This window comes from Balaenoptera acutorostrata, chromosome 14, assembly GCF_949987535.1.
Source record: "Balaenoptera acutorostrata chromosome 14, mBalAcu1.1, whole genome shotgun sequence".
NCBI lineage: Eukaryota > Metazoa > Chordata > Mammalia > Artiodactyla > Balaenopteridae > Balaenoptera > Balaenoptera acutorostrata.
Genome location: NC_080077.1, coordinates 91,310,050 through 91,333,585, shown reverse-complemented (window position 1 = coordinate 91,333,585; position 23,536 = coordinate 91,310,050). Strand labels below are relative to the sequence as shown.

Genomic DNA, 23,536 nt, shown 5'->3' with positions numbered 1-23,536 from the left:
GATTAGTGATACTGCAGAAATACAAAGGATCATGAGAGATTACTACAAGCAACTATATGCCAATAAAATGGACAATCTGGAAGAAATGGACACATTCTTAGAAAAGCACAATCTTCTGACACTGAACCAGGAAGAAATAGAAAATATAATCAGACCAATCCCAAGCACTGAAATTGAAACTGTGATTAAAAATCTTCCAACAAACAAAAGCCCAGGACCAGATGGCTTCACAGGTGAATTCTATTAAACATTTAGAGAGGAGCTAACACCTATCCTTCTCAAAATCTTCCAAAATAGCAGAGGGAGGAATACTCCCAAACTCATTCTACGAGGACACCATCACCCTGATACCAAAACCAGACAAAGATGTCACAAGGAAAGAAAACTACAGGCCAATATCACTGAAGAACATAGATGTAAAAATCCTCAAAAAAAAATACTAGCAAACAAAACCAACAGCACATTGAAAGCATCATACACCATGATCAATGGGGTCTATCCCAGGAATGCAAGGGTTCTTCAATATACGCAGATCAATCAATGTGATACCCCATATTAACAAATTGAAGGAGAAAAACCATAATGATCTTCTCAATAGATGCAGAGAAAGCTTTTGACAAAATTCAACACCCATTTATGATAAAAACCCTCCAGAAAGTAGGCATAAAGGGAACCTACCTCAACATAATAAAGGCCATATATGACGAACCCACCGCCAACATCATTCTCAATGGTGAAATACTGAAACAATTTCCACTAAGATCTGGGACAAAACAAGGTTGCCCACTCTCACCACTATTATTCCACATAATTTTGGAAGTTTTAACCACAGCAATCAGAGAAGAAAAAGAAATAAAAGCAATCCAAATCAGAAATGAGGAAGTAAAGCTGTCACTGTTTGCAGATGGCATGATACTATACACAGAGAATCCTAAAGATGCTACCAGAAAACTACTAGAGCTAATCATTGAATTTGGTAAATTAGCAGGATACAAAATTAATGCACAGAAATCTCGAGCATTCCTATACACTAATGTTGAAAAATCTGAAAAAGAAATTAAGGAAACTCCCATTTACCATTGCAACAAAAAGAATAAAATACTTAGGAATAAACCTACCTAAGGAGACAAAAGACCTGTATGCAGAAGACTATAAGACACTGATGAAAGAAATTAAAGATGATACAAACATCTTTAATTGGAGAGATAAACCTTGTTCTTGGATGGGAAGAATCAACATTGACGAAATGACTATATGACACAAAGTTATCTACAGATTCAATGCAATCACTTTCAAACTACCAGTGGCATTTTTCACAGAAATATAGAGTTTTTAATGAGAGTTTTGATTTTAAAATATTTTTGCAGTATTAAGATTTGACCTATATATTTCTCATTAGATTATTTTATATGAAACCTACAGTCTAATAAAAAATGAAACTCTAAAATGTTGCTGGTGAAACTTTAGTATAAGAACTTCTTAGCCTGTGTTATAACAATTGAAATTTTGTGAGACTTTATAATACATTTTAATGCAATTGATTCCTTTTTCTTGTAACACTAAATCAGCATTCCTGAACAACTCTTCTTTGTAAGTAATGGCATTTCTTAATCAAATAATTATTAATATTTTCTATTTGCAACATGAATAATGATTCCTGTATTAAAATTTTATGAAGTTAAACACTCTAATATTTAAAAAGATTTAACCATTTATAAAATATGATTTAATTTTACTATCTTTTCTTTTATAATTTTTCATTTTTTAACAGATACAGGCATATTTAAGTATACAAGCATATGTAATAAAAAGTAAATATAGTATTTTGAACATTTGCACATAGAAAAATTATCAAATTTAATATTAATCTAAGAGGATATTGAATACTCTATGATATGCATAGTTTACTTTTTATGTTTCAATTTATCTGCATCTTTAAGATGCTGTACTTTAAGGTGTTATACATTCTGTGTACCTCAAACAAAATGAAAAGAAGGAAAGTATGGATATTGCTCCATAGTTTTCTTTTTTTTTTATAGTATCTTTGTCTGGTTTTGGTATCAGGGTGATCGTGGCCTCGTAGAATAAGTTTGGGATTGTTCTTCCCTCTGCAATTTTTTGGAAGAGTTTGAGAAGGATGGGTGTTAGCTCTTCTCTAAATGTTTGATAGAATACTTCTGTGAAGCCATCTGGTCCTAGGTTTTCGTTTATTGGAAGATGTTTAATCACAGTCTCAATTTCAATACTTGTGATTGGTATGTTCATATTTTCTATTTCTTCTTGGTTCAGTCTTGGAAGGTTGTGCTTTTCTAAGAATGTGTCCATTTCTTCCAGATTGTCCATTTTATTGGCATATAGTTGCTTGTAGTAATCTCTCATGATCCTTTGTATTTCTGCAGTGTCAGTTGTTACTTCTCCTTTTTCATTTCTAATTCTATTGATTTGAGTCTTCTGTTTTCTAACTATTTTCTCCACAGAGTAATTATCTTTAAAATAGTCTTTTTATGTCATTATTATAATTTTAGTACATAAGGCCACAGATTTAATCTGAAACAATGGTTCTATGGCAAAATATTCAGTTGACTAGAAGTCATTCAAATTAATTACTGGTTTCTAGGTAAAAAATTATAGAAAAATGTACAAATTTTGGTCTGTATTTAAATGCACCTTAACCAATCATTTTCAACTTTATAACAGTAATGGACTGTTAAAATCATGAACATCACACACTATAAAAGAATAGTGATAATGATTTGGCTATAATAATAGCAGCCGGCATTTGAAAAAAATTCTTCTTCTGTATTCTTTGAATGGAGCTGCCACTATTACTCTAAATGTTCTGGTGAATTCTCTATTTAGCTATACATTTTTAGCAGGTTGACATTATTGTTACTGACCTAAGTGAACTGATGAGTATAGCTTAAAAGGACATTATCTCTACTGAATATCAAACATATTTTATCAAGTGTCAGAAAATGTCAATTCCAGTATCCAGTTTCACAATGACTTTGTATATGAATTGGGGCTGTCATCTACATGCTGTCATAGCTCAAGGAATTCATCTTTAAATGATGTCATCAAGTATTAACTGTTTCAGACCTCAGATCCAATAACAAAGAGGATGGAAGAGATTAAAAAATATGGATATAATCATGAAGTGTTTTGCAATAATTATCATTTTTAATATTTTTCTTGTTATAGTGTCTATGGTTTAATTCAATTTGTGCTAAATATACAGATACAACAATTGGTTTTAAATGAGTTGTTAGATTATTTCAATTTTTTTTAACATCTTTATTAGAGTATAATTGTTTTACAATGGTGTGTTAGTTTATGCTTTATAACAAAGTGAATCAGTTATACATATACATATGTCCCCATATCTCTTCCTTCTTGCATCTCCCTCCCTCCCACCCTCCCTATCCCAACCCTGAAGGTGATCACAAAGCACCAAGCTGGTCTCCCTGTGCTATGAGGCTGCTTCCCACTAGCTACCTATTTTACGTTTGGTAGTGTATATATGTCCATGCCACTCTCTCACTTTTTCCCAGCTTACCGTTCCCCCTCCTCGTATCCTCAAGTCCATTCTCTAGTATGTCTGCATCTTTATTCCCATCTTGCCCCTAGGTTCTTCTGACCATTTCTTTCTTTTAGATTCCATATATATGTGTTAGCATATGGTATTTGCTTTTCTCTTTCTGACTTACTTCACTCTGTATGACAGTCTCTAGGTCCATCCACCTCATTACAAATAGCTCAGTTTCGTTCCATTTTATGGTTGAGTAATATTCCATGGTTTATACACATCTTCTTTACCCATTCATCTGTTGATGGACACTTAGGTTGCTTCCGTGACCTGGCTATTGTAAATAGAGCTGCAATGAACATTTTGGTACATGACTCTTTTTGAACTATGGTTTTCTTAGGGTATATGCCCAGTAGTGGGATTGCTGGGTCGTATGGTAGTTCTATTTTTAGTTTTTAAGGAACCTCCATACTGTTCTCCATAGTGGCTGTATCAATTTACATTCCCACCAACAGTGCAAGAGGGTTCCCTTTTCTGCACACCCTCTCCAGCATTTATTGTTTGTAGATTTTTTGATGATGGCCATTCTGACCAGTGTGAGATGATATCTCATTGTAGTTTTGTTTGCATTTCTCTAATGATTAATGATGTTGAGCATTCTTTCATGTGTTGGTTGGCAATCTGTATATCTTCTTTGGAGAAATGTCTATTTAGGTCTTCTGCCCATTTTTGGATTGGGTTGTTTGTTTTTTGAATATTGAGCTACATGAATTGTTTGTATGTTTTGGAGATTAATCCTTTGTCAGTTGCTTCATTGGCAAATATTTTGTCCCATTCTGAGGGTTGTCTTTTCGTCTTGTTTATGGTTTCCTTTGCTGTGCAAAAGCTTTTAAGTTTCATTAGGTCCATTTGTTTATTTTTGTTTTTAGTTCCATTTCTCTAGGAGGTGGGTCAAAAAGGATCTTGCTGTGATTTATGTCATAGAGTGTTCTGCCTATGTTTTCCTCTAAGAGTTTGATGGTGTCTGGCCTTACACTTAGGTCTTAATCCCTTTCGAGTTTATTTTTGTGTATGGTGTTGGGAAGTGTTCTAATTTCATTCTTTTACATGTAACTGTCCAGTTTTCCCAGCACCATTTATTGAATAGGCTGTCTTTTCTCCACTGTATATTCTTGTCTCCTTTATCAAAGATAAGGTGACCACATGTGTGTGGGTTTATCTCTGGGCTTTCTATCCTGTTCCATTGATATATATTTCTGTTTTTGTGCCAGTACCATACTCCTTTGAGTACAGTAGCTTTGTAGTATAGTCTGAAGTCAGGGAGCCTGATTCCTCCAGCTCCGTTTTTCTTTCTCAAGATTGGTTTGGGTATTTGGGGTCTTTGGTGTTTCCATGCAAATTGTGAAATTTTTTGTTCTACTTCTGTGAAAAATGCCAGTGGTAGTTTGATAGGGATTGCATTGAATCTGTAGATTGCTTTGGGTAGTAGAGTCAGTTTCATAGTGTTGATTCTTCCAATCCAAGAACATGGTATAACTCTCCATCTTTTGTATCATCTTTAATTTCTTTCATCAGTGTCTTATAATTTTCTTCATACAGGTCTTTTGTCTCCTTAGGTAGGTTTATTCCTAGATATTTTATTCTTTTTGTTGAAATGGTAAATGGGAGTGTTTTCTTAATTTCACTTTCAGATTTTTCAACATTAGTGTATAGGAATGCAAGAGATTTCTGTGCATTAATTTTGTATCCTGCTACTTTACCAAATTCATTGTCAGTTCTAACCAAATTTATCTCTAGTTTTAAGGAAATCTCAATCAAAATCCCAGCAAGTTATTTTGTAGATTTTGGCAAACTGCCTGAGCCCAAAGTTTGTATGGAAATGCAAAAGACCCAGAAAACTCACACAATATTGTAGAAAAAAACAAAGTAGGAGGACTGACACTCTCCAACTTGAAGACTTACTATAAATCTGTGGTAATCAAACCAGCATGGTATTATTAAATAATAGATAAATAGACCAATGCAACAGAGTAGAGAGCTTAGAAGTAGAGCCCAATAGATACTGTTAACTGATCTTTGACAAAGGGGAGAAAGGCAGTACAATGGAGAAAAGATGGTGTCTTCAATAAATGGTGCTGGAAAAACTGGACGTCCACATACAAAAAACAAACAAACAAACAAAAACCAATCTAGACAGAGGCCTTATACTCTTCATAAAATTTAACTCAAAATGGATCACATACTTATTGCAAAATGAAAAATTATATAACACGTCAAAGGTAACGAAAGAGAAAATCTAGATGATCTTGGGTTTGGTTATCTTTTTAGATATGACACCAAGGACATGATCTATGAGAGAAAGAACTGATAAGCTGGTCTTCATTAAAGTTTTATAAAATCTGCTCTGTGAAAGACAATGTCAAGAGGATAACCTGACAATCCACAAACTGGAAGAAAGTATTTGCAAAAGACATGTCTAGTAAAGGACTGCAATCCAAAATATACAAAGAACTCTTAAAACTCAACAATAAGAAGACAAATAACCCAATTTAAAAATAGGCCAATGACCTTAACCAACCTCAACTAAGAAGATATACTGATGCCAAATAAACAATGAAAAGATGCTCCACATATGTCATCAGGGAAATGTAAATCAAAACATCAGTGAGATGCCACTACACACCTATTAGAGTGGCCAAAATCCAGAGCAGTGACAACACCAAATGCTTGTGAGAATGTGAAGAAACAGAAGGTCTCATTCACTGTTGGCAGAAATGAAAACTGGAATAGCCACTTTGGAAGACAGCTTGGCTGCTTCTTACAAATTTTTTTACTAAACAATATGTTGCATGTATTATTCTGATAATTTTTTCTTCCATTCAATCATATTTTCAATAAATATTTAAGTAATATATATTCTTAGGTAGTTAATTCATACTAAGTAATTATATACTTTTATTTTTATATTACATTTTTGTTTACTTAGAGTGTCTCTAAATTTTCATCACTGTAAACATATCACAAATGTGTAACCTTGTACATATCTCCTTGTACTTGTATTTAAGATTTATCTAAGGCATATACCTGTACATGAACATTATGATACTTTTCCCAACATAGCTCTTTATCCTCCCATGAGCAGTGGATTAGATTCGCCTGGGAAAGACAAAACATCTCATTTTACTTCAGTTTTCCTAATTATTTGTTGACTGCTTGTTTATTTCTTTACCCTTTGAATTGCTTCTGTGTGCTCTTTGCCCATGTTTTCTCATATCCTCTCACAGATTTCAACCAATCCTGAGTGCTCAGTTTTCTATGGCTCTTACTCAGGTATTACAGAAAGCTTGTTGCCTCAAACTCAGGCCAAAGCAAGCTTGTTAGGCCCTGCCCAATTACACACTGAAAAGATAAAAGGGTGCTGTGTTGATGGTATTTTTTAAAATAGAATTTATTTTGTAGATTTAAACTTTGTTTTAAACTTTACTTTTAAAGTTTAGATTTAAACTTTTGTAGATTTAAACTTTTGCTGTGAACTTTAAACTTTGTTTAAAGTTCACAGCAAAATTAAGCAGAAAGTAGAGTTCCCACATAGCCCCTAACTACATACATGCAAAACTTCACCCACTGTCAACACTGACCCCCCAGCAGAGTTGGACATTTATTATAAATGATGAACCCAATATTATCACTCAAGTCCATAGTTCACATTAGGGCTCACTCTTGGTACTGTACATTCTATGGATTTTGACAAAAGTATAGTGCCTTTTGCACCACCATAGTGTACAGAAGATTTCACTAACCTAAATATCTTCTGAGATTCATCTACTCATCCTTCCATCTCCTCTAAAATCTGACAACCACTATCTTTTTATGGTCTCCATAGTTTTGCCTTTTCCAGAATGTTATATAGTTGGAATAATAATAAATGTAAACGATTTTAGATTGGCTTCTCTTATTTAGTAATACACATTTAAGATTCCTCTGTGAGTTTTCATAGCTTGACAGCTCCTTTCTTTTTAGTACTAATATTCCATTGTCTGGATGTACCACAGTTTATTTATACATTCATTTACTGATGGACATTTTGGCTGCTTCCAAGTTTTGACAATTACAAATAAAACAACTATATAAACATCTGTTAGTAGTTTTTTGAGTGGAATACAAGTTTCAACAAATACCAAGTAGTGTGATTGTTGGATCATATTGTAAATTTTGCAAGAAACTGCTAAACTGTCTTCCAAAGTGGTTGCCATTTCATTTTTAACCAGAGGGAAATTGTCTTGGGGTTTCAAATATCTCCTATTTGTTACACTATCATCCTCAAAGGATGTCTCTGAATAGAGCCAGGCCTTAGGCTGGGACACCTTTATTTCCTTCCCTAACTTTCTGACCTCTGGGGGAGATCTCTGGAAAAATATGTTGGCACTGGGCAATGCACCACTAATCTGGTGATCAAAAGCTGTATTCAGAAAGCTCCAACATCTGTTTCATGTCTGAAGTGGCTGTATTTCAATCACAGCTCAGTCAGAATATTGTATTGTCAGCAGTTTTTCCTAATCATGAGTTGAGCTTGAGGATTAATATGCACAAAAGCTCTTTAGTGAACTGCATGTTGGACTGTTAGCTTGCTCACCAGTAGTAGTTGGTTATTTTCCATCAAGAATTTTAGGATTTTCTCGGTTTTGTAAACACTTTGCTGTCATCAGATAGATTGAAGGGTCAATATCAACCCTGTAAATGAACTCATCATTCTTGTGTTCATGAACCCACCACGTGGTTCTCTTTCAAGCAGAGGACATTTTGAGTGGCTTCCTTCTGTTTCTCTTTGAGATCTTATTCTGGAATTGGGAAAATGGTCTTCCAGAGCCATGCAATGAATTCATACGTAAAACCTTCATTTAGACTTGTAAGGTCATTTTGTTTCTACTATACGTTTTATCCCAGTCTCTGCCTCAGAGCTATCTCTCAGGCCTCATGCAGGGCGAATTAGAAATGCCAGGCAGTTGATACCTCATGCTTCGGTCTGCAAACAGTAGACATATTTTCCAAGTACTAATCCTTACTTCTGTTTAGTTGATAGCATTTTTTATCTTAGTTCTTTACCACTTCCTAGTCAGAGCTTTACCATAGGAAGAGAGCTTATTTGCCCCACACATTCAGGCTTGGCCATGAATCTTTCTTTGGACAGTGATCTATAGGTAAAGAAGAAGGGTGCTATTTCTGAGCCCAGGGCTTAAGAGGCTTTGCATGTTTCTGCTCGTTCTCTTGAATCTCTGCCACTCCATGAGAAGAACATGCTAGTCCAAAGAGGATGAGAGACATTTGGAGTAGAGCATTTCAACTGACATAACAGACTTGCAAACACACCTCGCGCTTCAGCTGTGTTACACAGAAACCTGGGTGAACCCATTGTATATTAGCCAAATTTTAGAAGACCACAGATATGAAAATAATAAATGATTGTTATTTTTAACTACTGAGTTTTCAGTTTTTTTGCTAAACAGCAGCAGCAAACAGCCTGTATAGTAATTTTGAAGGAGTTCATACCTCTGTAGAGAGAGGATAGACATGGCTGAGAACTATACATCTCTGAATTCACTTTAACTTCCCTACTGGGAGACGCAACACCTCCCCTGTGACTTAGGGAATCTGCACTTCTCAGCATACAAGCCTTCCATTAAATGCCTCTGAAAGAGTTGACTTATAAACTGTTGCCAGTTTTCTCCTGTCTCTCCCAAGCATTTCTCATGGGTTTTAGATCATAAAAAGGATTAGATTCCACCTTTGCTGATGAGAGATGGAAACATTTAACTGGAAACAGATAGCCTATGCCTTGAATGAATTGCATAAAACCCCAGAAATCTGTATTGTCACAAAACTGGGGAGAATGTGTGGGATTGGATCTAAGGTGATCAGACCAAGGGAGAATAAATATGACTTAAATGAGCTGAATTTATTGATATGGATGGAGAGAAAAGATTTAAGATGCTAATATTGGGTGTGATGTCACATAGGCTGTCTGATCAAAAACAGAGCTTAATTCCAGTTTAGGTTATGAGGTAGAAGTGCCAGAGTTCATAGGCTCATTGCTAATGGAAATGTCTGAATGGATCAGTTATGTGTAAGCTGCCCAGTTACCTCTTACTTTCTATCCCCACAGGATATAGAAGGGAATTTCAGTCTCCTAGGTAGACACTCCATCACCCAGGAGGGCACTCCACTCACAAGACTGAAATAGAGTGGGTACGGGTCACTACTGTTTCAATGAGGTTTGTGGTGATAGTCCTTTAAAGACTGGAGGTGACAATGTGGCTTGCTGCAGGGAAGCTAGGGTCCCTGATATGAATGAGAATAATGGGATCCAAGAATAATGGGATAAAGCCTGTTAGATATGCTTGACTACCAGATACAAAAATGAGCAAATAACCACATAAATCAGAGAAACAGAATGATGATCAATGGATAGATTCACAGATACTCTTGGTAATGGCTAGTTGGTGATGACTTTCTAGAAATGAAACAGGAGGACAGTATGCTATGATGCTACTTTGTATATATATAATTAAATATATGGATCCACAAGGCAGAAATGTAATTCCAGTTGTCTTTGTTGGGATTCCTAGGTGCTTACTTAATTTCGAACCTAAGCTATGTCACAGATGCAGTCCCTCAACTGAAAGACGCCCTTTTGCATTAAGACCTTGCGATATAGTCACAGATGTTTCTTATATCATCATAAAGCCTTCTTCAGAGGGAGCTGAGACCTTTTATTCGTATGACTATTCACTGATGAAATTAAAATGTTCAGACTTTTAGGAGTCATTGAGTTCAGCTCCCTCTGAACTTATACTTATTTTTGAAATACCACTGCTTCACCAATAGGAGTAAAAGATTATTCAGATCTGGTAGATGGGTAATAAATCCATCTTGTTTTGTTTTATTTTGTTTTGCTTTTCCCCACAGTCCCAGAATGTAGTGTAGTTAATATACTTAATAATAGAATTTTCATATTGGAATAAGAGCTATTATGGAGGAAAGCCCAATTGGAAGATCTTGTAATGCTCCTTCAGACTTATCAAAATTTTAAACTGAAAGCAATTCTGTATCCCTATGGGCCTTGTAGTAATTAGTGTGCCCTTGAAAGTCTTGAGAGTTGCAGGGGTGGATTCAAGCATGGCCCCATCTACTTCACCAGATTGGACAGTGCAAGGCCAGAGGGCTATAGAAATAATAGAAGATTATCAGAAACTTTAGCAGATTGTGATACAAATTTTACAGCAATTCTAGATGTTGGAACTCTATTAAAACACACAGACATAGCCCTTGGTACCTGGAGAGCAACTGTGACCTGACAAATTAGTCTTTTTTTTATCTTAATCAATGAATGTCCAGTTGAATTTGTTCTTTTTTTTTTTTTTTTTTTTGGAAAGATATTTTAAAAGGCCCAAATAAATAAATAAATATCAATTCTTCTCAAATTGACCTACAAATTTGATTAAATTCCAATTAAACTTCTACCTGGTCTTTGTTTGCTTGTTAGAATGTAAGGTGTTATGTGGAACAGAAGAAACTGTCAAAAGTAACTAAATCTTCTTGAAGCAGATTAAAAATATGAGATGTCATGCACTATCAGTATTGAGGTTTTCAAATGTAAGTAGTAAATATTTATGGTACTGACAGGTGGACAACTAATTGAACTAAGGAAACAGAATAGAGACAGAGAAATACACATAGTCATGTATGGTAACTTGATCTGCAACAAGAAAGCATTGCCGATCAGGTAGATCAGCGAGTAAAAATGTACTCATTCAAAACGAGTAGCAGGCACAACTGGTTAGTCACATGGAAAAAATGAACTTATATGCTTCCCTTACACCACACAGCTCACACACATACAATATTCAGATAGATGAAGATTTAAATGTAAAGGGCAGGTCTTTTGTCTCCTTAGGTAGGTTTATTCCTAGGTATTTTATTCTTTTTGTTTCAATGGTAAATGGGAGTGTTTCCTTCATTTCTCTTTCAGATTTTTCATCATTAGTATATAGGAATGCAAGAGATTTCTGTGCATTAATTTTGTATCCTGCTACTTTACCAAATTCATTGATTAGCTCTAGGAGTTTTCTGGTAGCATCTTTAGGATTCTCTATGTATAGTATCATGCCATCTGCAAGCAGTGACAGTTTTACTTCTTCTTTTCCGATTTGGATTGCTTTTATTTCTTTTTCTTCTCTGATTGCTGTGGTTAAAACTTCCAAAACTATGTTGAATATTAGTGGTGAGAGTCTGCAACATTGTCTTGTCCCTGATCTTAGTGGAAATGGTTTCAGTATTTCACCATTGAGAATGATGTTGGCTGTGGGTTTGTCATATATGGCCTTTATTATGCTGAGGTAATTTCCCTCTATGCCTACTTTCTGGAGGGTTTTTATCATAAATGGGTGTTGAATTTTGTCACGGAGCTGGAGGAAGCAGGCTCCCTGAGTTCAAAATCTTCTACAAAGTTACAGTAATCAAGACAGTATGGTACTGGCACAAAAACAGAAATATAGATCAATGAAACAGGATAGAAAGCCCAGAGATAAACCCATGCACATATGGTCACCTTATCTTTGATAAAGGAGGTAAGAATATACAATGGAGAAAAGACAGCCTTATCAGTAGTGGTGCTGGGAAAACTGGACAGTTACAGGTAAAAGAATGAAATTAGAACACTCCCTAACACCATACACAAAAATAAACTCCAAATGGATTAAAGACATAAATGTAAAGACAGACACTATAAAACTCTTAGAGGAAAACATAGGCAGAACACTCAATGATATAACCCACAGCAAGATCCTTTTCACCCACCTCCTAGAGAAATAGAAATAAAAACAAAAATAAACAAATTGGACCTAATGAAACTTAAAAGCTTTTGCACAGCAAAGGAAACAATAAACAAGACAAAAAGACAACCCTCAGAATGGGAGAAAATATTTGCAAATGAAGCAACTGACAAAGAATTAATCTCCAAAATTTACAAGCAGCTTATTCAGCTCAATATCAAAAAAAAACAAACAACACAATCCAAAAATGGGCAGAAGACCTTTCTCCAGAGACGTTTCTCCAAAGAAGATATACAGATAGCCAACAAACACATGAAAGAATGCTCAACCTCATTAATTAGAGAAATGCAAATCAACACTACAATGAGGTATCACCTCACACCAGTCAGAATGGCCAACATCACAAAATCTACAAACAATAAATGTTGGAGAGGGTGTGGAGAAAAGGGAACCCTCCTACACTGTTGGTGGGAATGTAAATTGATACAGCCACTATGGAGAACAGTATGGAGGTTCCTTAAAAAATGAAAAATAGAACTACCATACAACCCAGCAATCTCAGTACTGGGCATATACCCTGCGAAAACCATAATTCAAAAAGAGAAATATACCACAATATTCATTGCAGCAATATTTATAATAGCCAGGATAAGTCATGGAAGCAACCTAAGTGTCCATTGATGGATGAATGGATAAAGAAGATGTGGCACATATATACAATGGAATATTACTCAGCCATAAAAAGAACCAAAATTGAGTTATTTGTAGTGAGTTGGATGGACATAGAGACCGTCATACAGAGTGAAGTAAGTCAGAAAGAGAAAAACAAATACTGTATGCTAACACATATATATGGAAGTAAAAAAAAAAAAAAAAGTTTCTGAGGAACCTAAGGGCAGGACAGGAATAAAGACACAGACGTAGAGAATGGACTTGAGGACACAGGGAAGGGTAAGGGTAAGCTGGGATGAAATGAGAGAGTGGCATGGACAAACATACACTACCAAATGTGAAATAGATAGTGGGAAGCAGCTGCATAGCACAGAGAGATCAGCTCGGTGCTTTGTGACCACCTAGAGGGTTGGGAGGGGGACACAACAGAGAGGTGATATGGGGATATATGTATACGTATAGCTGATTCATTTTGTTATACAGCAGAAACTAACACACCATTGTAAAGCAATTATACTCCAGTAAACATGTTAAAAAATATATAAAGGGCAGAAGCTTAAATATTTTAAAAGGAAATGTAAGAAACATCTTTTAATCCTAGGGTAAACATTTTTAAACAAGACTTAACAAAGCAAGCCATACACAAAGTGAATGAGTAATTCAATTACATTAAAAATAAGTTTTAGTACTCACAATTTTCATAAAGGAGGTGAAATGTCGAGCCGCAAACAGTAGAATATATTTTCAGTAGTGTCGTGTTGGCCAAAACTTTCGTTTGGGTTTTTCTGTAACATCTTATGGAAAAACCCAAACAGCCTTTTTGGCCTATCCAATACATACAACTAACAGAAGTATTAATTAGAATATATAAATGTTCTTACAAATCAATAAGAAGAGTACATTAATGGGCAGATGCCAAAAACAGGCATTTCTAGAAAGAAAATTAAATATCTTGAAATGTATATGTGTTCTCACATATGGGAACACAGAGGAAAACCAAAAGGAGGTATAATTTACACACAGCAGATAAGCCCAAATGGAACATTTTGACACTGCAAATAGGAACATTTACTCACTCTCTTAACAGTGTGAATATTCCATTTTCAAAGTGCACTGGGAAAAAGCCCCATGATATAATAAATGTGAAAGTGGCTACCCAAAGGTCCAAATATTCTCCGGGTATGAAACCTAGAGTGACATTTGTACTTGCATATTTGGAGAAATATTTGAAAACCTTAATAGTATTATTATTTCTAGGAAAAAAGAGACAAATAACCCAAATATCTACAACCAGGAGAATGATAAATGTCATTGGCATATATTTAAATGGAATATTCTACAATAGTTAAAAATGAGCAAAAGACACATGCACTAACAGATAATGCAGAAATGTCATCTTCAACAAAATGGATTGTTTTGGAAGACGATACAGAATATTATCTCAATTACATTAATATGTAAACTAAAGAGTGTTTTATTCAGGCATACATACAAATAGTTAATTTATGTATACTAAAGGCAAGGGCAATAAATATAAATTCAGGATATTCAATATATTTGGGTGGGAGAGTGGAGGAGTACTTGAGGACAAACAGAAGAGTATCAGTAATGTTCAGCATCTTAAGTTGAATAATGGGTACATGTGTGTTCACTTTATTATTTGTTATATTTTACATATAAGATAATTGATTCAGAAAAAAAATGTAGCCTCTAACCTACTTGTCAGATCCACAGCGATTCCATTATTTTGGCAAGGTTTAGAGGAACACTCACTAGTTTCACATAGAGGTCCAGAAAACCCAGGTCTGCAAACACTCCTTTTAAACAAGAAATTTAATAACTCCATTGTTGTAAAATTTTAAAGCTGAAAATTCAAATAATCATAGGACAGCAAATTGTTAATAAGCAGAAGTGTTGTTCAATGTGTCCATCGACATTATAAAATGCATACATTTGGATACATCTAGATGCATGGACATGTATATAGATGTTTTTTGCTTTTCTCTACCTGAAATTGTTGACCCCAACTTTACAGTCACCACAGTTCTGACAAGGAAGGGGGGAGCACTCATTCATGTTAATTTCACAGTGTTCACCTTTAAATCCTGCAAAGAGAGAGGAGATGGGTAGAGATGAGCAATCCTCACTTTAGAGTGTGAAAATTGGAATCAGTAGTAAAGAGTCTGGAAAATGTGCTCATAATGGAAGTTATGAAAAAAAAAAATGGGAGGGAGAAAACATCTCATCTCTGAGTTCTCATACTACTCTATTTCAAGTAATGTCTGAATAAAATTATGCTAGTTTCTAATTAACGAGTTCAAATGAAAGAATCAAGGGAGGACTACTTTACTAAATCTCCTCTGGAAATAGAGTTTATGCTAATGTTGTTGTTTTAAGGTCTTTAAGTGTTTGAACAAAAAGAACTGAAACTATCCGGAAAGCAAATGAATTAATGTGACGACCAATCTTAAAGTAAAATTGAGCTTCAATGATCAGATTTATTCAAAGCAGTTAGCAGATGAGGCAAATTTAACTGCTTTTGATTCATAGCTATATAATCAGTCATCCATTTAAACTCATGCCAGTATGTTTAATAAAAAGCAAAGAAAAAAAGGAAAGAAAATTATAGACTTATAAAAGAGTCAGTTGTAATTATTTCAACATATTTGTGTCTGAAAAAAATCAAATTTATATCACTATTTAAAATACATTAAATATTTTAATATTTATGATGATCATTTAAACAATTATTTCCATGGTTATAGAATAACTAATATAACTATATATAACTATATAACTATATATATATATATATATATATATATATATTGCTGCTAATATTATTTTTATATTTTTCTTGCTAATATTTTTGAGGATTTTCTTTTCTCCTACTTTTTCAGTGCTATAATTAAGTACCATATATTTGAAGTGACATTATAATGTCAATATCTACTCAGATTTTTTAGTTTGAGGAACAGAAGGTCATTCAAGTTACCCTAAGAAAACTTTATTAGTGGCATACACATAGACTGGGATTGGAATTGAGAAATATGGGAAAGAGAGGATAGTCTATCTACCCATGAATGGCCATCTTGCTCCCATTGTAACTTCTCATAGAGTTTCTCTTCCTCATTCTCTCTGCAAATATCTCTTCATGTTGAAAGTGTCAGATTCTTTTAATATTGTCATTACAATATTGTAATATTGCCATGCAGATAATGTAGCACAGTTCCCTTGTCTCTATGTCATGACTTTTCAGCTTCAGCACTTACTGCTGAGTGGAAAATTCTCTTCACATTTTCTTACTCAGATTCCCATTAAATAACCTGGGACCAGGCCAGCTTTATCTTTTCACATCACACCATGCCACAAGCCCCTGCCATTCTCTGTGGTGTCTGCCCTCAGCTCAAAAGCCAAACCCACTTCCAGTTAGAGTTTGGGAAGTTGATACTATGCCTTGTGAAATATGGCTGCCTCCTTAGCAGGAGATAATATGAAAACTTAAAATGACATAATCCAAAAGGAGGCAAACATAAAGGAACAAAGTACAGATATGACAAGTAAAAAGCAAATAGCAAGACAATTTATTTAAAGCCATATATAGCAATAATTATATTAAATATGATTTTTAAAAAACATTTCAGTTAAAAGGCAGAAACAATCAGACTAAATAAAATAACAGGAATACATGGTATCTAAAAGAAATTCCCTTTACATATAGAGACAAAAATTGGTTAAAAGTAGAAAGATGGAACAAAGATGCCCCATGAAACACTGATAAGAAACCTACGTGATTAGCAGACCAGGCAGTCTTCTGGAAAAGCACTGGTATTAATTTGTGTTACTTTTTCTTTCTCAATTATCAAATCTTTCAAGTTAAACTCTGAAGTTGCACACTTGTAATTTTATTCATGCAGTAGATATTGTATTCTCAGCATCCAGAACAAAATTTTGTTATTATAAATTAGTTATTTCCAAGTTAATATGGATCTCCTAATTTTAGGTGAACAAGTTATTATTGCAACACACTTCAACACAATTTGTCAATCACTATTACTGTTATATTAAATTGTAAATGTCATAGTACAGTTATAAATAAATAATAATGTATTTCCTTAAATATTTTACTGCAGTTAATTTTTTTTCAAGTTAAAGATTTAGAAAGTTGGATGCATTCCACCATTTCTACTTTTAGCATAACTAGTGTTATCTGGGACACAGGGCATTTTGACCTTAAGTTGTTTTTTAGAAATGTCCTTTTGTGGCACTAGAACTCAGGGGCACTGACCAGCTAGAGGACTGCAGTGTGCCCCCTGAGTTCAGCTGGGCTGATGGATCAGAGCATTCAGCACCTGGGAACTTGGACAGCTCACAGGATAACCTTGTTTTCCGTGATTTTGCCTCATTCATTTAGTTTGACATTTCTGAGATGGAGTTTTGTTACCACCTAGCAACATATGTCAATGGACTGAGGAAACGAGGTTGCTGAAATGCAGTGGACATTGGGAGAAAAAATAAAGTAGATGTGGATCGCATTTAAAATAAGCCAAACCTTTGCAGGGAAAGCATAAGTTTGGGGGATTTAAAAGAGTGAGATGTATATATACTTTGTTCCAAACTAAATTTTCCATAGTCCTTGGTTTTAGATATTGATACATATTCATGTGAAGGATATTAGTTTTGAATATATGCAGTGACAGCTAAAAGTTTGCCAAAACTCAAAGTACAATGAATTAATTCTATGCTATTCCTCTCCTATTTATTCCTATCCAGATCTATTCAGCTAACTCTATTTTATTAACAGCAGTAGAGTTCTTCACACACAAATAATGAGCAATTCTCAGACAAATGTTCTCTTGATCTTTTTCTTACACTGTCTTACCTGTGATTGTTGCAGCAAATGCATGTGACTGATTAATAAATCCTATTTTTACATTTAAATTAGTTACTAAAACTACTGTTCAAATCCAGAACTAAATCAATGTAGATTACAGGTATAGTATTTTTAATCACTTAATATTTTCTCAGTTCTAACAAACGTAGCCTTTTTATAATTTATTCTCTGGAGGGGATGGCATAGAACAAAGTACACTAACAATAGTTAGGTTTTCATAAAACCTTTTTAGTAAGCATTTTATCATTCAGGGCTATATTTGACAACTGTCACATTAGAAGTAATATCAGCTGGAGTAATTAGAAATGAAGTAAATAGTGACAATTAGAGTGTATTTTGCATGTATTCAAACAATGTAGTGTAAAATACATACATTTTAAGACAAAAAAAAAAAAAGTATTAAAATGAATTATTTTCGGGACTTCCCTGGTTGTCCAGTGGTAAAGAATCTGCCTTCCAATGCAGGGGAAGCTGCTTGGATCCCTGGTGGGGGAACTAAGATCTCACATGCCGCAGGGCAGCTAAGCCTGTGCGCCACAACTCCTGAACTCTTGCACCTCGGCCAGACAGCCCATATGCCGCCAACTACACAGCCCACGTGCTCTGGAGCCTGTATGCCACAACTACAGAGCCCACGTGCTCTGCAGCCTGCGTGCTGCAACTAGAGAAAAGAAAACCCGCATGCCACAACTAGAGAGAAGACAGTGTGCCACAACTAAAGATCCTGCACAGGTCCCACGTGCTGCAACTAAGACCCAACGCAGCCAAAAAATAAATTAATTAATTAATTAATTTAAAATATAAATATTAAAATGAGTTATTTGCAAAAGCATTAGAAATTTTTATTTCTCTTTAATTAAAATTTTAATTTCCCTAGATTTTAAAACTTTATGGAAACAAAGAGAGATCTTTCTTGGCAAGTCAGAAAAAAAAAGTATTATTTTCTTCTTTTTTTAAATGACATAATGCAAATATTAATATTTTCTTTAAAAATTAGCCAATATTACAAAATAGATGCAGACTTAACTTTAAAAACAAAGATATATGAAAAGATAAAAGTAATATTTTCAATAGATCCTAATATTTTCAATAGATCCTTAGGATCTATTTTCTTTTAGAAAATGGGTATAAAAGCTAATGTTTTTAAATGTAATAAAAATTTGACATATTTTAAAGTTAATTGGCAATAATATATATTTTCTTTGAAGAATTTTCTGGATATAAATTTCAACAGCTATTTAAACCTAATAGGTATACACTACAACATGAGCACATGTTTTTAATTGTCAAAAGGAGTAATTTTTAATTTAGACAAACCATTCATCAAGTGACACATTTATTTGGTGCTCAGAATTATACACCTCAGGTAATGTGGCTTTACCATAAAGATAGTATATATATGGGATTAATAGACATGTTTAAATGCAACTGCTCACCTCCTCTTGTAATAGAAATCCATCAAGCTTAGAATCCCAATTGTAAATCAATAACACACATAAATTATCCGACTCTTCCCTTCACTACAAGTGAATCCTTGTATTGTAGCGAAGGAGTCCTTTCCACATTTTAGACCTTCATAAAGTTCATTTAAAGAAACTGTTGCTTCTTTCACCTTGGAGACCTATGGATGAAGTGGCTACATTTGGAAACTAAGCCCTTTAAATTAAATTAGAAATATTTGGGGGGGGGGGTTGGAGGAGGGAAGGATTGGGAGCTTGGGGTTAGCAGATGTAAACTAATATATATAGAACGGATAAACAACAAGGTCCTACTGTATAGCATAGGAAATGATAGTCAATATCTTGTGATAAACCATAATGGAAAATAATATGAAAAATAATATATATATATACACATACACACATACACATAACTGAATCACTTTGCTGTACAGTAGAAATTAGCACATTGTAAATTAACTAAACTTCAATAAAATAAATTAAAAAAAGAAATAATTGATAGGGTGATGTTCTTGCCTATAAAATGAGAAATAATTCAACGTAAAAAGGGAAAGAATCTTAGAGAATATTAGAAAATAATTTTAAGAATGCAATATTTTATGTCCCTCACTGTATACACACACATATGCTAACACAGAGACTCTACTGTGTGCTATACATGTGGACTTTCACATGCAATTCATCCAAAGTCACCTGTACCTCTGTAATCCTCATGTCATTTTTATACTCCATTTCTACCAGCCTGAAGTTGAACTCAGTTTATTCAAAATCTCCTACTTAATTAGCTCTTTCCTTTCACAGTTATGCATTAGACATTACTCTTGATCACATACAGTATAAACAAAAATGCTAACTTTGATAAGAAATGGGATTTACAGGTAGCTTAACTAGTAAGGATACCAGGTAGTTTTCAGAATTAAAGAAAAAACTATAGGAACTGCCAGGACATGTTTTTTCTCATACACTCTTCTACTCCAGCATATAGATCTCCATGTGAAGGTAACATGGTGTTGGCTGCACCAACTGAAACATTGGCAGAAAGAGAAAGCTGCTCTCAGCATCAGTTCCAGGGAAAGGCTCTGTTTCGGATTATTCCAGGTCCATGCCCACCCCTGAATCAACCGTAATTGCCAAAGGGACGGGGTTTGCTCTGTGTCTTAGCTTGAGTTATTCTGCAATAAAAATTGAGATAAATGATTTGCATGGAAGTACCTTATTTGAGGTCCCAGGGATTATTGCAAGGGGGTGGGGAAATAAAAGAAGGAAGAGAGTGGTTTCATGAGAAGGTTATTGCTGTGGACAACCAAGGTCCCAGGCTGGTGGAGAGTCTCTTAGAAATCATTTGCCACATAACTCAGAGTTGTCACAGTCAGCGAGAAAGCTGGGGTGTGCATCCACAAAGCCTCTTTGCTTGTGTATATCTCTGTTGTAAATGGGAAAGCTCTTACTACTTCGCACTCTAATGGTTAGTTAAATTATGTGTCTCTTCCTTGAAATTAAAATCCTTGAGGGCGTGTCATTGCCACTTTTAATTTCTCCAGAACCTATCTCAAGACTTGACACATGGTAGGAAATCCATATATGTTTGTTGACTCAGTTAATAGGGAATACAATGTTTAGATTTCTAAAACACTATCAACATGCAGTTGCAAGATTCACATGTGTTGTGTACAGAGCACAGTTTAGAGAAGCAAAAAACATATGTAGTATAAAATAAATTTTGAGCTGTGTAAATTGATTGCATACTAAATCACCAAAGCTAACACTATAGGGGGACTGAGAATAAACCACATTTGTTTCTAGGAATCATAAAATTATATATGTCTTTCTGTTCACTATTTTTATATTTATTAAATCACTGAGTTTTTAATCAGATAAATTGTTTAAACAAATAGGATTATTCTCTGTCTACCTATTTTCCAATAGAAAACATTCAGCATTCATAGGGAACAAATTAACTCACCTCAGGTCTAATCAGAAGGCAGAAGGATTGCCTTTACTTTCTGTTGAAAAACATGATCACAGTAATTCTGGTGTTTTACTACAGTAGCTAATATTGGACCAAATGGATTAGATTGTTGTTTTGCCTACAAGTTTCAGTCACATGAACCAAAATACTTTACCGGCTGAGCAATCGATTTGGCATAAATCAAAGTATTATTATTATTATTATTATTATTTTTTTTTTTTGCCATGAGGCTTAGTTCCCTGAACAGGGATAGAACCTGGGCCCTCAAGCAGTGAAAGCGCAGAGTCCTAACCACTGAACCGCTAGGGAATTACCAACTTCAAGGTAAATTATAATGTCATTTATAATTTAGTTGTCTAGTATGTAGTTACATTATAACCATACCTCTGGGATTTTATTTATACTTATATTTAAATTGTGATAAAATTTATAAACTGATTAAAAACTGTGAACAAAATTTCAGAAATGTGGATGCTCAACTCTCAGACGTTAAGCCTTAACACTCTTTTCTCATGAACCTGCCATATTCTAGTCACTTGACAAACACCAACAGCTTAACAAGAGTTCTAGTGCACCTTCCAAATCCTGTCTGTCTAACATGTTAAGTCTTAGGATTCTTTGTGCTTTACAATTTCAGTACTTTGAAAAATGGAATTTGATCAGAATATTTTCTTTAAGAAATGATATGACAGCTCTGAAATAGAATTTATTTTAAATAACAGCTATAAAATTAAATCACAGGATAGTGCTTAAAGTATCCCATAGTCGACCTCTTTTTAATATTCTAAGGTAGTTTTTTAATGTTGCAGACTTTAGCTTTGATCTGCTACAGAGGTTGAAGAATACTAGTAAAGGCAATAGTAAGTAAATATTTTTACAATAGTTGTGTTATAAATATGCTTATATAAAAAACATATATATAAAACTATGTTTATATATAAAACATTTATATGTATACTTTTATATTTATATATAAATAATATACTAAACATATATAAAATATTACATATTATATATTATATAATATATATTATTATATAATATATAAAATAACATATAATATATATTATGTATTATATAACATATAATATATATTATAACATATAATATATATTATATATTATATATAATAACGCATATAACATATTATATATTATGCATTATATAACATAAAATATATTTTATATTATATAAATATAATATTATATATTATATAATATATTATATATTATATAATTATGATATTATGATTTATATATAATATATATTATATATTATTATATATTATATGTTATATAACATATAATATATATTATATATTATATAATAATATAGCATTATATATTATATTATATATAATATAATAATGTGTATATAATAAATATATTATATTATTATATTAATAATAATATATATCATATTATTATATATTATTATATATTATTATATATAATAAATATATTATACAATTTAATTTAATAATAATGGAGAATATACTATATATTATATTACTATATATTATATAGTATAATACATATTATATATTATATCACTATATATTATATATTATAATACATATTATATATAATATTATCTATTATAAAATAATAATATTGGATTGGCCAAAAACTTCATTCTGTTTTTTCTGTAACATCTTCTATATTATATAATAATTAATAATATATTATGTTGTATATAATATATCTTATAAAATATATATCATATGCATTATATTGATAATGTATTTAATATATTAAATATATTATATATCACTACATAATACATAATTTATAATATTATTATAAATAATATAATATAAATTATAATGATATTTTATGATATTTTTACTATACTATATACTTATAATATATACTATATTATTATATATAATATATAAACTATATTATTATAACATATATCATTATATAATATATGCTATATAATATAACATATTGTTTTTATATCATTATACATTATTTTACATAATACGACATATATTATATATAATATATCATATTATTATAATATAATTATATTTATAATTATATAAATATAATATATTATTATAAATATTATAAATTATAATATACAATATATTACATTATATAACGTCTATTCTATATTATATAATATATATCATGTTATAACATATATTATATATTATATAAAATTTATAATATATATTTT

General features: G+C 32.9%; 1 protein-coding gene across 2 annotated transcripts in view; it reads right to left on the bottom strand.

Moving 5' to 3' along the window:
- Positions 1-23,536, bottom strand: part of EYS (eyes shut homolog) — a 1,775,980-nt gene that overhangs the window by 1,194,052 nt on the left and 558,392 nt on the right. For both annotated transcript variants that reach the window (XM_057527983.1, XM_057527984.1), the window contains exons 15-16: positions 15,035-15,131; positions 14,742-14,843 (exon numbers count right to left, since the gene is read on the bottom strand). In XM_057527983.1, the coding sequence (XP_057383966.1) occupies positions 14,742-14,843; positions 15,035-15,131 (199 nt within the window). The remainder of the gene's footprint in view (positions 1-14,741; positions 14,844-15,034; positions 15,132-23,536) is intronic.